The sequence below is a fragment of the Typopeltis vanoorti genome, chromosome 6, assembly GCF_054136105.1.
Source record: "Typopeltis vanoorti isolate ZY-2024b chromosome 6, IOZ_Tvanoo_1.0, whole genome shotgun sequence".
NCBI classification, from domain to species: Eukaryota; Metazoa; Arthropoda; class Arachnida; order Uropygi; family Thelyphonidae; genus Typopeltis; species Typopeltis vanoorti.
The window spans coordinates 128755636-128773910 of record NC_143554.1 but is presented as its reverse complement, the minus strand read 5'-3'; the positions used below and the strand labels follow the sequence as shown (position 1 = coordinate 128773910).

The window sequence follows — 18275 nt, the reverse complement described above, 5'->3', positions numbered from 1 at the left end:
GGAAACCTGTCATTGTACTTCACATTTCCAAGGCTTTTGATAGTGACAGGCATGAAGAGCTTCTCAACAAATTACCATCAAATGGACTGTTTCATCCTTGTGTAACTGGATTGAGTTTTCTCTCTGATCAATCCTTAAGTATATAATAGTTTTTTTTTTCCCCAGATTTTCCTCTTAATGCAGTCTCTCAGGACTGACATTTCACCCACCCTCTTCCTGATTTATATATATATAAATGACCTACTCTCATTGACTACAAACCTTATTCATAGTTGTGCTGATGATAGCACTCTCCATTCGTCCTATTCACGTGACAAGTCTTGAAGTGCTTAACATCTCAAGATCATTTTGTAATAAGTGCCCTTAACAGATTTCCACAGTATATATTGGGATGAAAGCAATCTCAACTTCAATGCTTCCAACATGCAGTTTTGACTTAAAAAAAGACCTCAGATTATCTCCATTTATTGATAATGCTCAACTCAACAGTCAAGACCCAATCTCTTCTCAGACTGACTCTTACTCAAAACATTTGTTGACATAATCATATCATTTCTATAGTATCATGAGCTTCCAAAAAACTTTACATCCTTTTCCACTCAAGCCTGTCTTTTCTTGCTGTTGGAAAAACCGCTTGGGGATCACATTCAAAGGTAGGTAGACAGAACACTGGTCTTTGTTAAGGTAGATTTTACTTTAGAAATCTGATTTTAAAACAGTGACAGCAGAGCTGGTTAAGTTAATCAGATACAGTTAAAAGAATGAATGCTTCTGGATTTTGCCAAGTCATTTAATACGATTCTGAGTTTGTTATACAAACAACAAAGGAAGGAGTATGCCTAATTGAATTGATATGATAGGAGAGCAGCTGATTAACAGGCATCAGATTTTATTTTTATTTGGGATTACAACCAAATCAATGAATGCTATAAAGTGAGCATATTATGTCTGTTAATTGCAGAAATTTGAATGGATGGCTTGCCTGTTTTATGTAATGAAAAACCAGTTTTGAGAGGAATCTACCACTGCTGTATAAGACTAGCTAACTCACCTTCTTATAAGCCCTAATAAAGGTTCTTGTCCTAGAGGTATTCAAAGTGATGTGTGAAGACGTTGAGGATAAGAGAAGGATGACTAAAGGATCTATACTTTAGTCATCCTTCATTGTTATTCAATTTGTATATTAATGATATATGGAATGGTCATGTTATTTATTGATAAGTTAGGTGATTGATATGGAACATATCTGATACAGAATATCTGCAGAATGACTTGAATAGAGTACTTCTTTGTCCATAGAATTAATCCATCTGCAGGTTGACTTGAACAGACTAATTCTATGGCCAAATGTTAATAAGTGCCAGTTTAATATTTTTAGTGTCAAGATTATGCATTTTGAATTGCACTGTGAGTAGAGTATATTAATTTAATTAGAATTTGCTATAGTAATCAATGAAGCAACAGATTTGGGGGGGGGGGTTATAATGGACAAAAAATTAATGTTTAAAGGACAATGTTGCTAAGTTTGTTAAGGCATCACACAGTGGATAACTGCAATCTCAGAGAACACTGGCTTGTAAGAAAAAGGAAAATTATAATCTTGCAGTATAAGATAGTGATAAGATCTGCATGCATAGATTATAATCATCTAAGGTTCAAAAAGATAGGGAGAGTTGAAAAGATCTAAGTACAAGAAAAAAAGCTTATAACTGGCCTATGGAATTGTGCATATGAGAATAGATTTGGGCCTGTGGTCATCATAGTTTGATGAATAGAGAGGAGATGAGATACAGAAGCATACAAGTTAAGGGAATCTTATTGTAGATAGAAGAGTTTTAAGTTTATGGAAGGCAGGGATCATTCTGGAGCTGATAAGAGTATGGTTAGGAAGCATGTGAAGGTCCAGGTTCTTCTCACGTGATGTAATTAGAGTGCAATCATTAGAACATAGTATGTGCATTTTCAGTTAATGTATTCAGAGGGAGAGATATGCATTCAGGCATGACTGAATCAAAAGGCCCTACCATGGTGAGTCTCATTAAAGCATAGACATTGATTGCTTACTTGGACTATGAAACCAGTAGATATTTTTTTTAAAACCTAGTAAATGTCTGAATTCAAGTCTATTTGGAGAATAGTTAGAATCATCTTTAATTATAGTAGAGATGAGCAATTTGTGTAAGACTACTTTCCAATGCAAATATTGTACTTTGGCATCTTGACAAGCAAATATAATCAGAAATTTGACAGAATTCATGGGAAAAGTCAGAAAATAAATGGGAAAATTGAGAGCACAGTTTTGGTTAGGAGAAATTTGATTTAATGGTTCCAGATATAAATTTGTGAAGGTACTCGAAATATGAAAAGATGAATTCTGTTTTGTCAGTCCCCACTCTCAATCCATATAATACTATTATGACCTAATCCAAGAATGCTTAGTAAAGCAACAATATCAAAATTTATAAGACTATTACACTTTTTTATATAATCTTTGTCAAGTAGCTTTATTTTATCCTCCTACATGTTTTGCCAATTTTTTCTATTGGCATCCTCAGGGAATACAAACTAGTAAGCTAAAATGAAGGTTACAGACTAGGTTATAACTGATGGTTCTAATTCATACAAAAAATTGGTATTGTGCGTGACAATGTGTGTGTCTCGTTAACGTGATTTATTCGTTATGGTTCATGATGTAATTGTTATGAAAGTTCATTTCTTTGATGTTTAATGATCTGATAAAAGTTTTCCAAATTTCTGGTAAAATTAGACCTTGATTCTTGTTTAGGTTTTCAGTTTTACGGGCGACTGTAGCTGCTTCTTTAAAGGTTCTTGAATGGTAGTTATCTTCTATGTATGGCATAAGGCTCTTATCCCACTCAATGTGATGGTTAGTAGAGGCAAAGTGGCATGAAAGGCCTGAAATGTCGTCTCTTATTTCTGACATATCCTATGTGTTCTTTCTTTCTCATTTCAAAGCTTCTAGAGGTCTGACCTACGTAACTAATACCACATGAGCAAGGTATATTATATACTCCAGAGTACTTGTAGAATGGGTGAGGATCTTTTGGTGATCTTAAAAATTTCCGAATAGTGTTGATTGGCTTGCAATGGTAAGTCATTGACCTCGAGGTATTCCTTAACGGCAGGACCAAAGACCAAGTTGACCCACTGCACAAAAAAATTGCCTGGTGACCCATGCCTTTGGATTTGCCCTCCACATAACCTGCAGTTTTTCTTTTAAAACCTTATGTGTCTTGAAGGCTCTGGGGTTTTCTGAGTGGTATACGAGCAGCAGCTTGATCTTGCAGTCACCAATCGCATTTGCACACAGTGCAAGGATCAACCTATCCTTCATGGACTTGTGACCTGGTATCTTCTTTTCTTCTGCCGTTATGTAAGTTTTGCTTAGTCTGCTTCCAGAAGAGCCCTGTCTCGTCACAGTTGAAAACTTGTTAGGGGATGTATCCTTTGGCTTCGATCAATTCAGCAAAAATTTATACAAATTCCTCAGCTGCCTTAGAATCAGAGCTCGCTGCCTCACCATGCCTGACAGCAGAGTCAATGCCGGTCCTTTTTCGGAAATTTTCGAACCACCCACGACTGGCTTTGAACTGCTCTTGTGAGGCCTCCTGTACTGAAGTATCTGGGGTCTGCTGCAGAAAATCTGCGTAAATGGCTCGTGCCTTCTCACAAATTAGTCTCTGTCACAGTGTCTCCTGCGAGCTGCTTCCCTGTCAACCAAAAAATCAGCAGGTTCTCCATCTTTTCATGGACAGAGTTGTGTAGCTTTGAAATAATTTTAAAATACTTAGCTGGAGTTATAGCCTTTATCGAGTCCTCCTGCTTCAGAATAGTACATATCGTAGAAGTAGTGCGATTGTACTGCGTTGCCAAGTCTATTACTCTTACGCCTTGCTCATGTTTGTCTATTATCTCACACTTTAATTCCATGGATATCACCTTGATCCTTTTCTCACCACTGTTCTTTACACTCACCTTCTTTGGACTCATGGTTATACGAAAAAAATTAGCTAAATAACTGTACATACAAAATTAAAACTCAACACGACAGAAATGCTTCTGTGGTGAGGTAAACATGTGAACTGAACGACGCGCAAGACTCGGGAATCTGAGCAGAGTGTTGGTTGTGACGTCGCCAAAGCAGGCTCTTATCTCAAATTCTGGCTCGTAACTCAAGGCAAAAAATTGATCTAGTGATGGCTCGTAAATCTCAAAAAACTTGTATGTTGGGGAACTCGTATCTCAAGGTACCATTGTAGTTGTAATCGGATACTACTAAATTGTAAAATGTAACTGATGGATGCCTAGAATGAGTCATCTTCAAGAGGGTCACCATCTACTATATGCTCATGGATAGGCAATGGATATGTCCCTCCCCTCTCCTTTTTTTCCTTCTCTCTCTTTCCCTGCATACTGAATAATAACTAAGGTGACAATGTTGTCCATTTTTATAATATCAACTTATCACTTGCATGAAAACTGGAATGCCTTCAAATTTTCTGTGATTACTTTTATATGCTTTGTAAAAGTACACAGGAAAAAAAAATTCCATCCTTCTCTATCCATTTCCTTCAATATTTAGACTACAGGTAATGGATGTTTCACCCATTATGAAACCCTATTCAAAGTTTCCCTTACAGATATAAAATTTTATTGTCAGTGCTATGAAAATGAGGGAATAAAGAGGAATGAAAACTTGAATTCCTGCTTACAGATTTATTTTTTGTAAATCTTTACTGCCAAACTGTAAGTGATAAGTAACCAAGCCTATATCTCTAAATTTAAGTTGCAGACTATTCTGTACTCTGCAATGCTGGTGTTTACAAAATTGTTTTCAGACTATTATTCAATGAAGAACATAACACATGATAATATATTGAAAGACAATAAGTCATATTGCATGACAGGCATCTCCCTACACAATCTTTATTTTGTACACTATATACAATAATAAAATTAATGTCAATCACAAACTCTACAGGATCACATTTTCCAAGAACTTTCCACAAAAATAAGTCACAATTTGAGACTAATTTTTCTATTTTTGTGAAACACTATAATGTAAAAACTATACAACCTTCAGTGATTTGCAAAAATATACCAAAAATTGCCCAAGTTGTTTCTTAGCCAACATTTAAAATATAATCCTTCTCATATTCAAAAGGAAATATTTTTACAACAAAGGAAAAACACTCTCAGATATGAATATAGTACAAAAAAAATTTAAAGATTTAATTTTAAATAAAAAATAATTTTTTGTTTGTAACACTTATTTCAGAAATGGTTTCACAAAAATAATGGCTCAGTAATCTGAGTATGTTTGATGTTTTGATTACTGCAAACTGCTGACCTATTAACTAAGACAGAAAAGTTCACTTGTTTTCTTATTCCATATCTTATACATCTATCTATTGCTGCATGCTTAACAGTATCTATGGTATCCACAAGCAAGCACCATTACTCAATACAGTAATACTGATAACATCCGTGCAGAGTGATTCGATCAATACTGGAGCAGTTTTCGCACTGCAGTGTGTAATACATTAAATAATGGTGTAGGACACAAATATGGCAAATCAAAACAAAATGCTGAAATAATATACAGTGCTATTTTAATTACAAGTGGTGCCTGGGTAAGGTTATCATCTAATAATACTTGACTCAGCTGTTAGTCCTGTGAAAGTATAAACATACCTTAAATTTTTGTAATAAATTACTACATACAATTCGATGTGAGTACAGGTTCTTTAAAAGAATCACACATTTTACACATTATTGCATGTGTGCCTCAAAATTATGAAAAACAACTGTAGTAATATGTTTTCCGATACCTCTTTCAGTTCACAAAGAACTTAACCTAAGCACAGGGACAATTATTAAATCAGACAAATAATTAAAAAGACTAGCTAATGACTACCTCAGAAAGACCAAAACAGCCAATGAAATGCATTATAAATAAAAGTAAAGGAATGTACAATGGCTATAATTATATAATGCTGTTATTGCACAGTTAACCTCAAAAGCTTCTGGAGAGGAATGCTGAATATCTAAAATTGCCAATCTAATAAAATGAGGAGAGAGGAAAGGCAGAAATATGGAGTAATTTTCACCAAATAAAGCTTATATAAAATTTGTGATCCCTAAGATAGCCTATATTACAAAAATATTAAATGCATTAAAACAAAATACTTAGTTTGACTAGCTTACACAATAGCTGCACTTGGAAAATAAAACCTTTTTTCATTCAACAACTACAGATAGATTTGCTTGCTTTATGTGCTGTAATATTTTTCAATTATTGAAGGAAAAAAAAAAAAGCCAAAACAGCTGCAAATTCCACATTTAATAACAGGGGTGGGGGAGATTGCAAAATTGTCATACAACTGATTCTTTGTTAGATAAAAAGGATTCCTCTCACAAAATGTATATTTCCATAACAGCTTCAGATGTTTTGAAATCATGTAGAATAAACACACATATACAACAGAACAAGAGACTATGTAAACAGTATATACGTAAGAATTATAAAACAGTAATAAAGAATTATCCCTTATAACAGCATTCTTCACACCAATTAATAACCAAAAATCTTTTTTTGTTTGAATAACTATTTTTTGCTGTAAACTTCTGTTTATTAATTTATTATTTTACAAAATTTTCAGATATTTAATCAAATTAGTAAGCAACTGAATTCAATTCTAAACTGATTATATTTCTACAAAAATTAATAAAATATTCTGAATGAATATACATGAAGCATGCCACTTCATATATTATGTCAAAAGTACTGGAAATGTAATGTTTGATAACATTTTTCAATATTTTATGTTTTTCATTTTTTTTCATATGAAATTTAAAAATCAAACAAACACATGGATATATAAATGTAGATATTCTCTGTATATAAAAATGTTAAATTTTCATGTCAAATTTAAGTAAGGGAGGCTTCAACTAAAACTCCACATCACTGTAAGAATAGTAAAATAAGCAATAAATGCAGGATAGTCTACATAAATATGTGGCTTGGTTATCTAATGATCAGAATTTGTTACAGCTTGAATTCTGCAGTAATATATATTTGAAACAATGCAACAGTCAACTCCGTCCCCCTCAGGAACTTGAGGATGCTCTTGTTTTAGGAAATTTAATTTATTCAATATTAATATTTGAGTTCTCTTTATAGATTAAGTTGTAAATTAATATGACTGCAAATGGGTGAAATCAGGATATTCAAGTCTTTTAACATAAAAGTTAAAAATTCCATATTTATTCATGTATGTGATAGTTCTATGAACCTTATTTTACATTCGCACAAAGATTTTTAATGCCATTTTTAATATTCAGATATGATCTAATTTCTTTTTAAAAAAAAACTTTTTCTCTACAAAAAGTTTAGTTTAAGGTGCAAAGTTGGTATAAAATGATATATGAAAAATTTCATCTTGGTTTGTGTTTGTCAGACTAAACAATATTTTGATTTAGGAATATTTATTTTAATAGGATATCTCAATATTCTGAAGAAAGATAATACAATTAGCATATTATATTAACGATATTTTAAACAGTGCATTTAAGTGTTAAGATACTCCTTCTATTAAAGTGATATGCCATAAGGAGGTAAAAACCCTCAATGTTAATTAGAAAATCCTTATCCCATTAAAAAAAAACAACTATAAAATATCCTGTTTTCACTATATTATAGGAATAAAAAAAAATAAAAACAAAACGAGAAAAAAATCGGAAAAGAAGAAATTTGGATTTTTAGCAAAATATGAATTAAGTTGTTCCCACACAGCACAGTTGTGCTATAATTTCTGAAACCTCCTGTGTGGGAGATTTATATATAAAAAAAAATAATGAACAGAAATGAAAAGGTAATAAAAAATTCATATTTCAGTCTGAAAATACTGCATTAAAGATAGCTGAAATACAACTAAAAAATAAAAAATACTGAATACTGTTAGATACCTAATGATCAAACAGAGCTAATCAGATTGTACATTTATACCTTAATTATCATCAATAATTAAAAAAGAATTTACATTATTTGCAGCTCTATCAATCTAGAATAGCAGCAATTAATTCAATGTTCATAATTTAAGTTTAGCAAATAAATACAGTGTAAAATAAAAACCAGACCAACAATATGATGCCAAGCAACACCATATCCACATGTTGTAGATAATAAAAAACCATTATCCCAACTTCTTGAACATTCACATTGCAATTTAAATCAGTTGCATATTATAGCAATAATATTTTTTGCACATTACCTACACTTTTACTACATTTTATTTACACATTCCACAAGTTGTACCACGATCACACAAGTATTCAGTCAATATTACAATCAACTGTTTGGCCATTTTCTCAAGAATCAGCTTTTCTGTAATAAATAAATACTGAACAGTTTCCTCGGCATTGCTGAAATAGCAACAATAATAACAACAAAAAAAGATAACCGAGAAGTATGATCATATTAACTATTGAAATAAATATGCACTGGTTAGGGTGCCAAGTTTTCGGCAAGGCAATTTTTTTCCCTTTGTTATTCAAGTGCAATATAACTCTCCTAATGCAAATTAAAAAACTAGAGTATGCAAAGTTAGCTCCTCTTTGTATTCTTTACTCCTCTCTGGGTGAGACCTTCAAATCGTTTAAATGTGTAATTAATAAAAACCCAATCTTTATATCCAGGTTCACCTTCTTTAGCTGGTGCTGCAGCTGAGGGGGTAAAAAAATAAATACATTCAAATTATCTGGATTAAGCTTTTAGTAGATGCATAAATGTTTTATATAAAACTACACAATTTTTGTTACAGTAATGAAAAGTTCTTATTTATCTGGATTATCTAATTGTAATTATGATTACATTTTGAAATTTTCATTTGCAAAACTTTTATATTAAAGTTTTAATGTTTAACTAAGCTTAAACATGTTTAAGTGCCCCCATCGATGATTAATAAACCCTCGACACCGTAAGGTAAAAGAGGGAAAGGAAGATGATGAAATGAGAAGTGCCTCCATCAGGACATTGTGTTCTTCGAATAGAAAAGATCTGGTGAAAGGAATTTTTATATGGATTTTTTCAGGTGAAGGCAAGTGAGTTAACCAATCTCATACAGAGGTAGTAGGGTTTTTCTCCCAAAAATATTGGATTTTTCAGCCTGCATGTATCGGCCCTGACAACATATGCAACTTACACACAAAAAATAACATTAGAAATGGTAAATGATATATTAGTAGACATTGTAGATATTAAATGATACTGACATATAGATAGTGGTTTGAGTGGTGTACAGTGTGGAGCAGGTGCCATCCTGTGATAAGTCCATGGATTCCCTGGAGGCATCTCATAATATCTTTGCATAATTCAAATATAATATGAAATGAAAAAAAATATAATATTTAAAGGAAAATCTTATCTTAAACTACATTTTCTATGAATTTTATGATGGAACTACACCTTAGTGTTTGTAATGGTGGTATCAATAACAACCAGTAGTCCTCTTTCATGTTGCAAAAAATACCCATATCATCACACTTTCATCATCACGTGCTTTATATCCAAGAAAATGTAATCCTGCTTGCAGCATTTTCCAGGTAGCTGCCAAGTTCTCCCCATCTAATAAAAGCAACTTTGGAGAAATGAGTTTCAAAGTACAAACTTCCAGTCATTCTGAATTCAGTTTGCGCTGTTGTTATTAACGTTTCATTGGGCTGCAGCTGATCTATGAAAATTCAGTATATTGAATGTTCTGTGCACTGTCAACATTGCGATAGACTTTGTTACATGTCATGGTAGAAGCTGGAGTGCAGATACAGTTAAAGCAGTCATACCAAGAAGTAAATGAACACATAGTACAGCACAAAAAAAAGTGGAAATTTTATAAAAGCAATAAATAAATAATAGCACAAACAACTGCAGGCTACTGCACTAGATAAAGGTTTTAATAGATGCCTTAGCTACAAAAACTCAATTACTGTTTCCAGGTTATTTAACTAAATCTTTTTTATTCCCAATATGGCATAAATGTGTTAGATAAGCTCTCTTATGCCAGGTGATTGTATCAAATCAGGCAACAGTAATCAGTACTGCTATCATGTTACAAGCAGAATCAAACTTACAGCTTTGAGAAAGTCTTGACTCAAGGATGGTGGAATAATTAAAGAGTATAGCAATTCCAGAATAGAATAGAATGGATGAATGTGGTATCAAACAATGTAAATCAAACGTTGCCACAAAATGGCAAGGCCATTAACAATAGTCAAAGGCAAGATATAATATCATTATACAGTATTCTACCAACCAAACTGATATGTGCAAACTCATATGAGAACATAGGCATCACATATTGTACATTTTTAGACAGATAAACTGAACAATGATTTTTGCTTCTGTATTATGCAATCATGAACTAACTTGAAATAATAAGAGGAAAAAATCCATATGATTGATATACTAAAACCAAAGGCAATGGGAAATAAGTTTATAAACTTTAGTAATTTCCACAAACAGATAAACAACATGGTAATAAGTAATAATAATGAATTAAGAGAATCATATCTACAAAGTCTTAATAGTAGCATTATATACTTACGAATTTTTAAATCAACATCTGGAAATTCATCAAAATTCGATGTGTCATCAATGCTCTTGACTTCTACTGCAATTGCTGCAGGCCTTTCCCTATGTTGTAATAGATAAAAAAAATTGTTGGAGGCACATTATAACTCAAAAATAAATAAAACATATTTAATTTTATTTAATCCCACCAATACTATTTAAATTCTTTCCAGTTACAAATTTTATTTTCTTTGTATTTCTTAAAGAAAATTTATTATTTTTTAACAAACCACAAATACAGAATACACATACTCTATTTTTTCTCTGTGTATTATTTCATCAAGCATCATATTATAGCGAATGAGAAAAATAATAAAAAGAAAATGCTATAGAGCTAAAGGACAATGATTTTTTGTAAGGCATAATTTCTGTAAGATTTAACCCCATCATCATTTCATTATGTTTATTATCATATAAGGTACTTAAAGGCCTAAATGGAAATTAAAATTTAATTAACATGAACTAATTAACCAACTTGAAATTGATTGTGTGTGTTGTGTTGATACTGCAGTTACTGCTGCCAAAACATGTTATGGCAGCAGTAACTTTTTTTCATGTTTTAGTTAATAATATTAGGTTAACTCATCATAGTTTTTGTTTTATGTGTGTGTGATTGAGTTGTTTACTTTGTAAGTAAATGTATTTTTTTTTTTTTTTTTTTTTTTTTTGTTTAAGTACGATATTGTTGGTATGGTGCCAACATGTGTTAGAACAATGGTGGCAAAGACGTCATTGGATGATTTGAATTTATATGATTTTGTACAGTGCAGTGTGTGAGTGAGAGAGAGAGAGAGAGAGATGTATTCACTGCAAAAATTAAAGGATTTATGGAGAAAGAGTGAAAGAGAGGAACAAGTTTTCATTGAGTGTTTTGAGTGAGTGCCAGTTAGGTGGCAAGAACAAAGCAAATGTTGGTAGAGCAGATATTATTGATGGTAAAATAATGTCAGAATTAATAGCGAACATGTGGTGGTGGAAATACAGGAGAATGAAACAGACATAAATAAGGAAGAAGCACACTTGAATTTTATCCTTCATGGGACAAAGTATGATACTGAAAAAACTGTAAGAGATTAGCAGGGCGGAGAAGAGAAAGAAGCAGATGGCCTGAGATAAAAATCGAGATCATGTCAACAAACAAGAAAAACATGGTAAGGAATAAATTATATATGGAGACTCAAATGATCAGAGGAATATTTATCCCTCTTAGCACAAATACAGGAATACTTAGCACAAAAAGTATCACAAAATTGCGTTTCCCTAGAGCAAAAATGAATGATATTAGTCATGTCATCTGGATCCAAAAAGGTAAGGCAAAAGAACTAACTGTTTTGGTTGACACTAATGATCTGAGAGGTATTCTATAAGGGAGGATGGGAAGGAGTTGTTGGACAAAACAAAAATGAAGAGCAAGAAGGTAAAAATTGTAAGTCTCCTGTGATGATATGATAAAGGCAAATTGACGAGAAGGGGGTTGCCAGCAAATGAATCAATACACAGGTTGTGTGGAAAGAACGATGTAGAATTTGTGGACCTATTGCATGTGCCTGATGGAAAGAAGGGTTTGTAAAAGACTATGGACTGCATCTAAATGGTTCTGGTGGTAGGTATCTAGAGAGCTTTGTTCACTGAGCAAATTCTGAAGTGCAAATAAAGGAAATCTCAAGCAATTAGGGTGGATGCAGGTGAATGTGCATGAAGGAACTCACATGAGGTGAGTGAGTGTGAGAATGATCAACAAGTGCAGAATCTAGTATCTGAAGCAAAAATGTTGACTAGAGTAGTCAATTCAGGAAGTAAAGGTGGTTGGGGCCTAAAGGGATGCTGCAGTTTCTACATACTAATGCCAGAAGTATCAGGAAAAAGAGGGAGGTTTTTTGGCACTGGTTAGTGCAACCTTTCCAAAAGTTAGGCATTAGTGAGACTTGGCTAACAGCAGATGATGTAGTTAAAGGAATAGAATGTCAATGATTTAGCATTTTTAGGAAACATAGAGAAGAGAGGATAAGGGGAAGTACTGCTGATGATAGCAGAAAAAAGAATAGGAGATAGGTGGGAAGGTGGCTGGTTCATAGCAGCAGCAGTATCATGTGTGAGACGAAGGGCTATAAGACAAAATATATGGTTGGTTGCTGCTATAAGCCAGGGGGTTCCAGGGATGATCTGAAAAATATGTATCAGCAAATTAGTATATTGAATACAGGTCAGGTGGTTATTATGGTGGACTTAAACTATGGAGATATAGATTGGAAAGAAGTGAGATCACATGGCAAGAAGGAAATGGAATATACACCTACTGAGAGATAATTACTTGATGCAGCATGTGATGAAGGAGACTTCAGGAGCAAGAGTATTGGAGTTGGTCAGAGGATCAGAAGAGCTATCCATAACTAAGGCCACATGGCCTCTGATTGGGAAAAGAGTGACCCTGCAGTCATGACTTGGGAGATTGTAAAAAATGAGGAATATTCTGTCAAGATGGGATACATGTGGAATAACAAGGCAGATGATTATAACAAGCTTAGGAGAAAGCTCAAAACTATGCCTTGGCATAAAATCCTGCAAGTGAAAGATGTTGATAGTGCATGAGAGATTTTTAAGGGGCATCTAGATGAAACAATATTAAATTGTATACCAAAGACTATGAGAGTTAATCAGGTAGGAGTTAGATGGATGAGTAATATCATTAAACATAACCTGCAGAAAAAGAAAATGCAGTGGAGGGTATATAAGGAAAAAGGTGATCAGCAAACTCATCAACAATACAAGGGTCAGGCAAGACGGGAGACCAGTATGGTAAAAAAAAGGCAAAACCAGATTATTATTATTATTTATGGCATCTCCAAGGAATATGGAGACCCACTGCGAGAGAGAGACCCAAATCAACCATCATACACACACAAATCCTATCATACCTTTCCTTGAATCCATTCACCGTCAGGGAACTCGCAACCAATTCTAGCAATCCATTTCACACTCACCACTTTCCACACAAAATATCTGGTATGCACACCCCTACTAACCACACTCTTACACAACTTCCATGGATGGCTCTAGTTCTCTGACTATTTGTCATATATTGAAAAATTTCACTTGCATCAATTTTATAAAACCCCTTTAATATCTTAAAAGTTTCTATCATGTGTCCTCTTTTCTACCTATTGACTAAACTTTGTAACCACAAACCTTCAACCTATCTTCGTAGGGAGTATTCCACAGACCTGTCATCATCTTGGTCACTCATCTCTGAATCTTTTCAACAATCTCCTGGTACCCAAGAAACCCAGGTGACCACATCTGTGTGCAGTAGTCAAGATTGGATGAATCATAGCCTTATAAAGAGGGATAACAACTTCCTTATCTTTACTTGTGTGTTTTTCAACATCTAAGTAATTCGTTCAGCCATTTTACCACCTTTTGCAATATGTCCTCTGAAATTTAGCTCTTTGTTCACTATTATCTCCAAGTCATTAGCCTCATGAATTTCCTGCAAACCAATACCATCAATATATACACCGTATGCAATCTTTTTTAACCCGAAGTGTATAACCTTACATTTTGCAACATTAAATTGACAATCATTATCCTCTGCCCATAATGCCAATTTATTTAAATTATCTTGCAGGATATCTACATCACCTTTAGCATCAGCAAACAACTGAATATCCCCTCTTAAATCTTTCCCTATGTCACTGATATACAAATTAAAGAGTAGTGGCCTTAGTACCAAACCATGAGGTACTTCACTAATCACCATCATTCTCCTAGACTCCACTCCCTCGGAACCCTGCCAGAGATGAGATTTAGATTGAACAACTTCATCAGACGCAATGCCAATTTACAGAGTACACGGACTGATATGCCATCTAGTCCCATTACTGTGTTCACATTCATATATTTTTAATATGCTGAACACCTGTTCATCTACCTCAATGTTGAAATGCTTCTCTGTAACATCTGATAACATCAGCAACAACTCCACTATTTCTTTTAGTTCAGCCACCTTCCTACCATGAGCATTGTTTCAAGTTTTTTTTTTTTCTTCTTTTAACCCTTTTTTAGCCACTTCTGGCTAGAGGCATCTCACAATTCTCTCTCCATCTGTTTCTATCCTGAGCTTGTTGGTACCAAAAAGTTCCAATTGTTTTTTTATATCATCTGACCATCTTCTTTCAGGTCTTCCAGCTGATCTTTTACCTTCATATGGCCGCCACTCCAGTTAGACTTTTGTCCATCTACTGTCCTTGAGTCTTGCGATGTGTCCCGCCCATTTCCATTTCTTTCAAAGTATGTTTTCTCCAATATCTAAAAATTTTGTTTTAGCTCTTATTTCTTCAATTTTGATTTTATCTCTGAGTCTTATGTTTAGCAGACATCTTTCCATTCTTCTTTCTGTTTTTTGCACTTGCTCTATTATTTCCTTTTTGATTGGCCAAATTTCTGCTTCGTATATCATAACAGGCAATACGCATTGGTTGAACAGTCTTGCTCTGTTCTCAGGTATTATTTTGCTGTTTAAAAATCTAAATTTTCCAAAAAGCTGCCCATCCCATTTCTAATCTTCTTTTCACTTCTTCCATGACTCCTTGTTTCTTCACTGTTAAAAATTTTCCTAAGTATACATACTTATCTGCTATTTCAATTTCTTTATTGTTTACCTTAACATTGTGCCTTTCATCATATCCTTTTCGGTTTGTCATTATTTTAGTTTTCTCAGAATTAATATCTAATCCAATTTCTAGTGATTTAGTTGTTAGATCTTCTATCATTTCGTTTAAATCTTTCATATTGTTCGCAATAATAAGAATATCATCAGCAAATCTTAGGTTATTTAATTCCATTAATATTGACTCCTTTATTGGACCATTCTAAATAACTCATATGTTCCAGTCTTAATGTGAAGAGTTTGGGAGAAATGGTGTCTCCTTGCCTTATTCCATGATTTATGTGAAATTTTTCGCTTATTTCATTAAGAATGATATTTGATGTAGCATTTCATTAAATCTATTTTATTATGTTAATAAATTGTTTTTCAATGCCATAATCTCTAATAGCTAGAATCTATTATTGATGTTTTGAATGTAATGAAGTACTACTGTACTGAAGTTCCTTCTGAAACCAGCTTGTTCAGAAGGTTGTATTGAATCAAGTCTCATTTCTAATCGATTGGTTTTCTAGTTTTAATTTACTTCCTTTTTTATGCAGTAAAATAATGTTTGAATTATTCCATATTTGGGTTAAAAAGTTATTATACCATAGTCATTTTTCCTCTTACTTGCTACATAATAAACTCTTTTTGATTTACTTTGGCCTGTTTGGCTAACTCATAGTCTGATTTGGCCCTCCTTACCATACTAGTCATCCTTCTTGTTTGCACTTTGTACTGCTTATGAGTATGCTGATCACTTTATATTTACTCCAGAATGTTTCCTTTTTTTTTTTTTTTTTTTTTTGCAGCTCTTGCTTTATATTCCTGCTCATCCGCTTAATTCCAAATTGGTTTATCCTCCTGACCTTGGGTAAGCGGTCTGATACTGCTTCCCTCAAGCAATCTCTGATCACTTGCCATGCACTACTGACATTCTTTCCTTGTAGCTTCTCAAGTCATGGTACTGTTCGAAGATGAATCCTGAGTCTCTCATATTATCAGCCTTGCAGTTGAACATAAATCCCTTCTTGACAGAGAACTCCACATGTTTGGCAACTTCCCAATAAAAGACATGGTCACTCTCCCCAAATTGAGGCAGAGTGTTTACTTTGATCATGGATACATCTTCTGATGCTATTATCAGATCCAACACACCCCTCAAAACCCTTGTCTCCTCTATAACATGTTGTTTCATGTAATTATACCTTAGCAATTATATAAATCCCATTTCCTCTTTCAATCGATGTTTAAGTCTCCTATAATAATTGTTTGGCCTACCTTATTAGGCTAATTTGCTGATACATGGCATCTGCATCTTCCTATGGAACCCCTGGTCTATAGCAGCACCCAACAATGTATTGTATCCTATTTGTCTCATCTCACACCAGACAGCCTCAAATAAACCATTCCCCTCAGACCTAATATCCTCTTTAACTTCTCATTTTGTTGGTTGTAGTTCTGCAGCTATATCAGCAATACCCACCTCCTGTCCTGTTCCTTCTATACTCCCTGAAAATACAATACCCTTTACATTCTACTCCTGTAACTATATCATTTTCTGTCAACCAGGTCTCACTGATGCCTATAATTTTTTGGCCAAACTGAGTTGACCAGTGCCAAAAAATTCTCTCCTTTATTCCTGATATTTCTTGCATTCATGTAAATGAATTGCAACATTCTCTTGTACCTGCAATTACACTTGTGTAATGTCATTATCAATCCAATTGAACTGGAAATCTGTGAAATCACATTCAGCACTGAGTAATCATTTCTGTACACATACTCATTTATCATGGGTGGTCAGACACATGCTAGATTTCATCCTCCCTAATATCTCTAATTTCCTCTAGTTTTGCATGACACTCACCAAACAACACTTTCTCCAAATATCTAACTCCAAAACCATTCAAATGCAGTCCATCAGGCATATACAAATCCTTTCATCCAAACTCACTCCGTATATCAATAAACTGTACACTATTCCTCCTGCACAATCTTCTCATTGATAATCATGGCCCTATGAAAAGACACGAGCTGAGCAGGCCAAGGAAAATCCAAAAAAGTTCTTTCACAATGTGGCAAGTAAGAGGAAGAATGACTATGGAAGAATAACCTTAATGAATGCCAATGGTCATGAGGTGAAAGAAGTAGATAAAATAGTTCAGTTACTGAATGACCACTTTGCAGAGTTATATCATCCTAGTGAGGTTACTGCTTTAACATATGTGACAGACACTGACATGGGAAGAGAGGTGGATGATTTGGAGGTTCTTGGGATATTGCAGAATCTCAATGTGAATACAGCTATGGGATCAGATGGGATATCAGCTCTCAATTTGAGGGAATGTGCAAGAGAAATGGAAATGCCTCTGACTAGGCTCTTTAATATAAGTCTCAGCTCTGGTAGAGTTCCAAGGGAGTTGAAAAAGGACTAAATAATTCCCTTGCAAAAGGGAGGAGGTTCTAAGACTGCTGTAGCTAATTGTAGACTCAGTATCTCAGAAACAGTGGTAAATGTATTAGAAAAATTAATCAAAAAGAGAATTCAGGAATGGGTGGATAGAAATATGATACTCTATGAGGGGGCAACCTGGCTCTGTGAAGGGTCGGTCATGCCTTAGTAATTTACTAACTTTTTACAATGGAGTGACAGCTGAGTTGGATAATGGAAATGGTTGCACGATGATTCTGCTGGATTTTGCATCTGACAGAATACCACATGGAACCTTCATTAAAGAAATCAGGACAAATGGGGAGGGATATGACACTGGTTAAGTGGATAAGAGGGTGGCTGCTGGACAGATATCAAAAAGTGGTATATGGAGGAACAGAATCCAGGAGAAAGCTGGTGACAAGCGGTGTGCCACAAAGTTCTGTTCTAGGACCACTGCTGTTTAATTTGGACATAAAAGATATAGGAAATAACCTGAAAGGAAATATTCAGTTGTTTGCCAATGATGCAAAATTAGGTAGAGTAAT

At 34.0% G+C, this 18275-nt stretch overlaps 1 protein-coding gene across 7 annotated transcripts in view; it reads right to left on the bottom strand.

The window, feature by feature from the left end:
- Nucleotides 1–4929: 4929 nt before the first annotated feature.
- trc (Serine/threonine-protein kinase tricornered) overlaps nt 4930–18275 on the bottom strand; it is a 274402-nt gene continuing 261056 nt past the window's right edge. For all 7 annotated transcript variants that reach the window (XM_090394419.1, XM_090394418.1, XM_090394421.1 and 4 more), the window contains 2 exons: nt 10623–10711; nt 4930–8745 (listed from right to left, as the gene is read on the bottom strand). In XM_090394419.1, the coding sequence (XP_090250545.1) occupies nt 8627–8745; nt 10623–10711 (208 nt within the window). In that variant the 3' untranslated portion in view covers nt 4930–8626. The remainder of the gene's footprint in view (nt 8746–10622; nt 10712–18275) is intronic.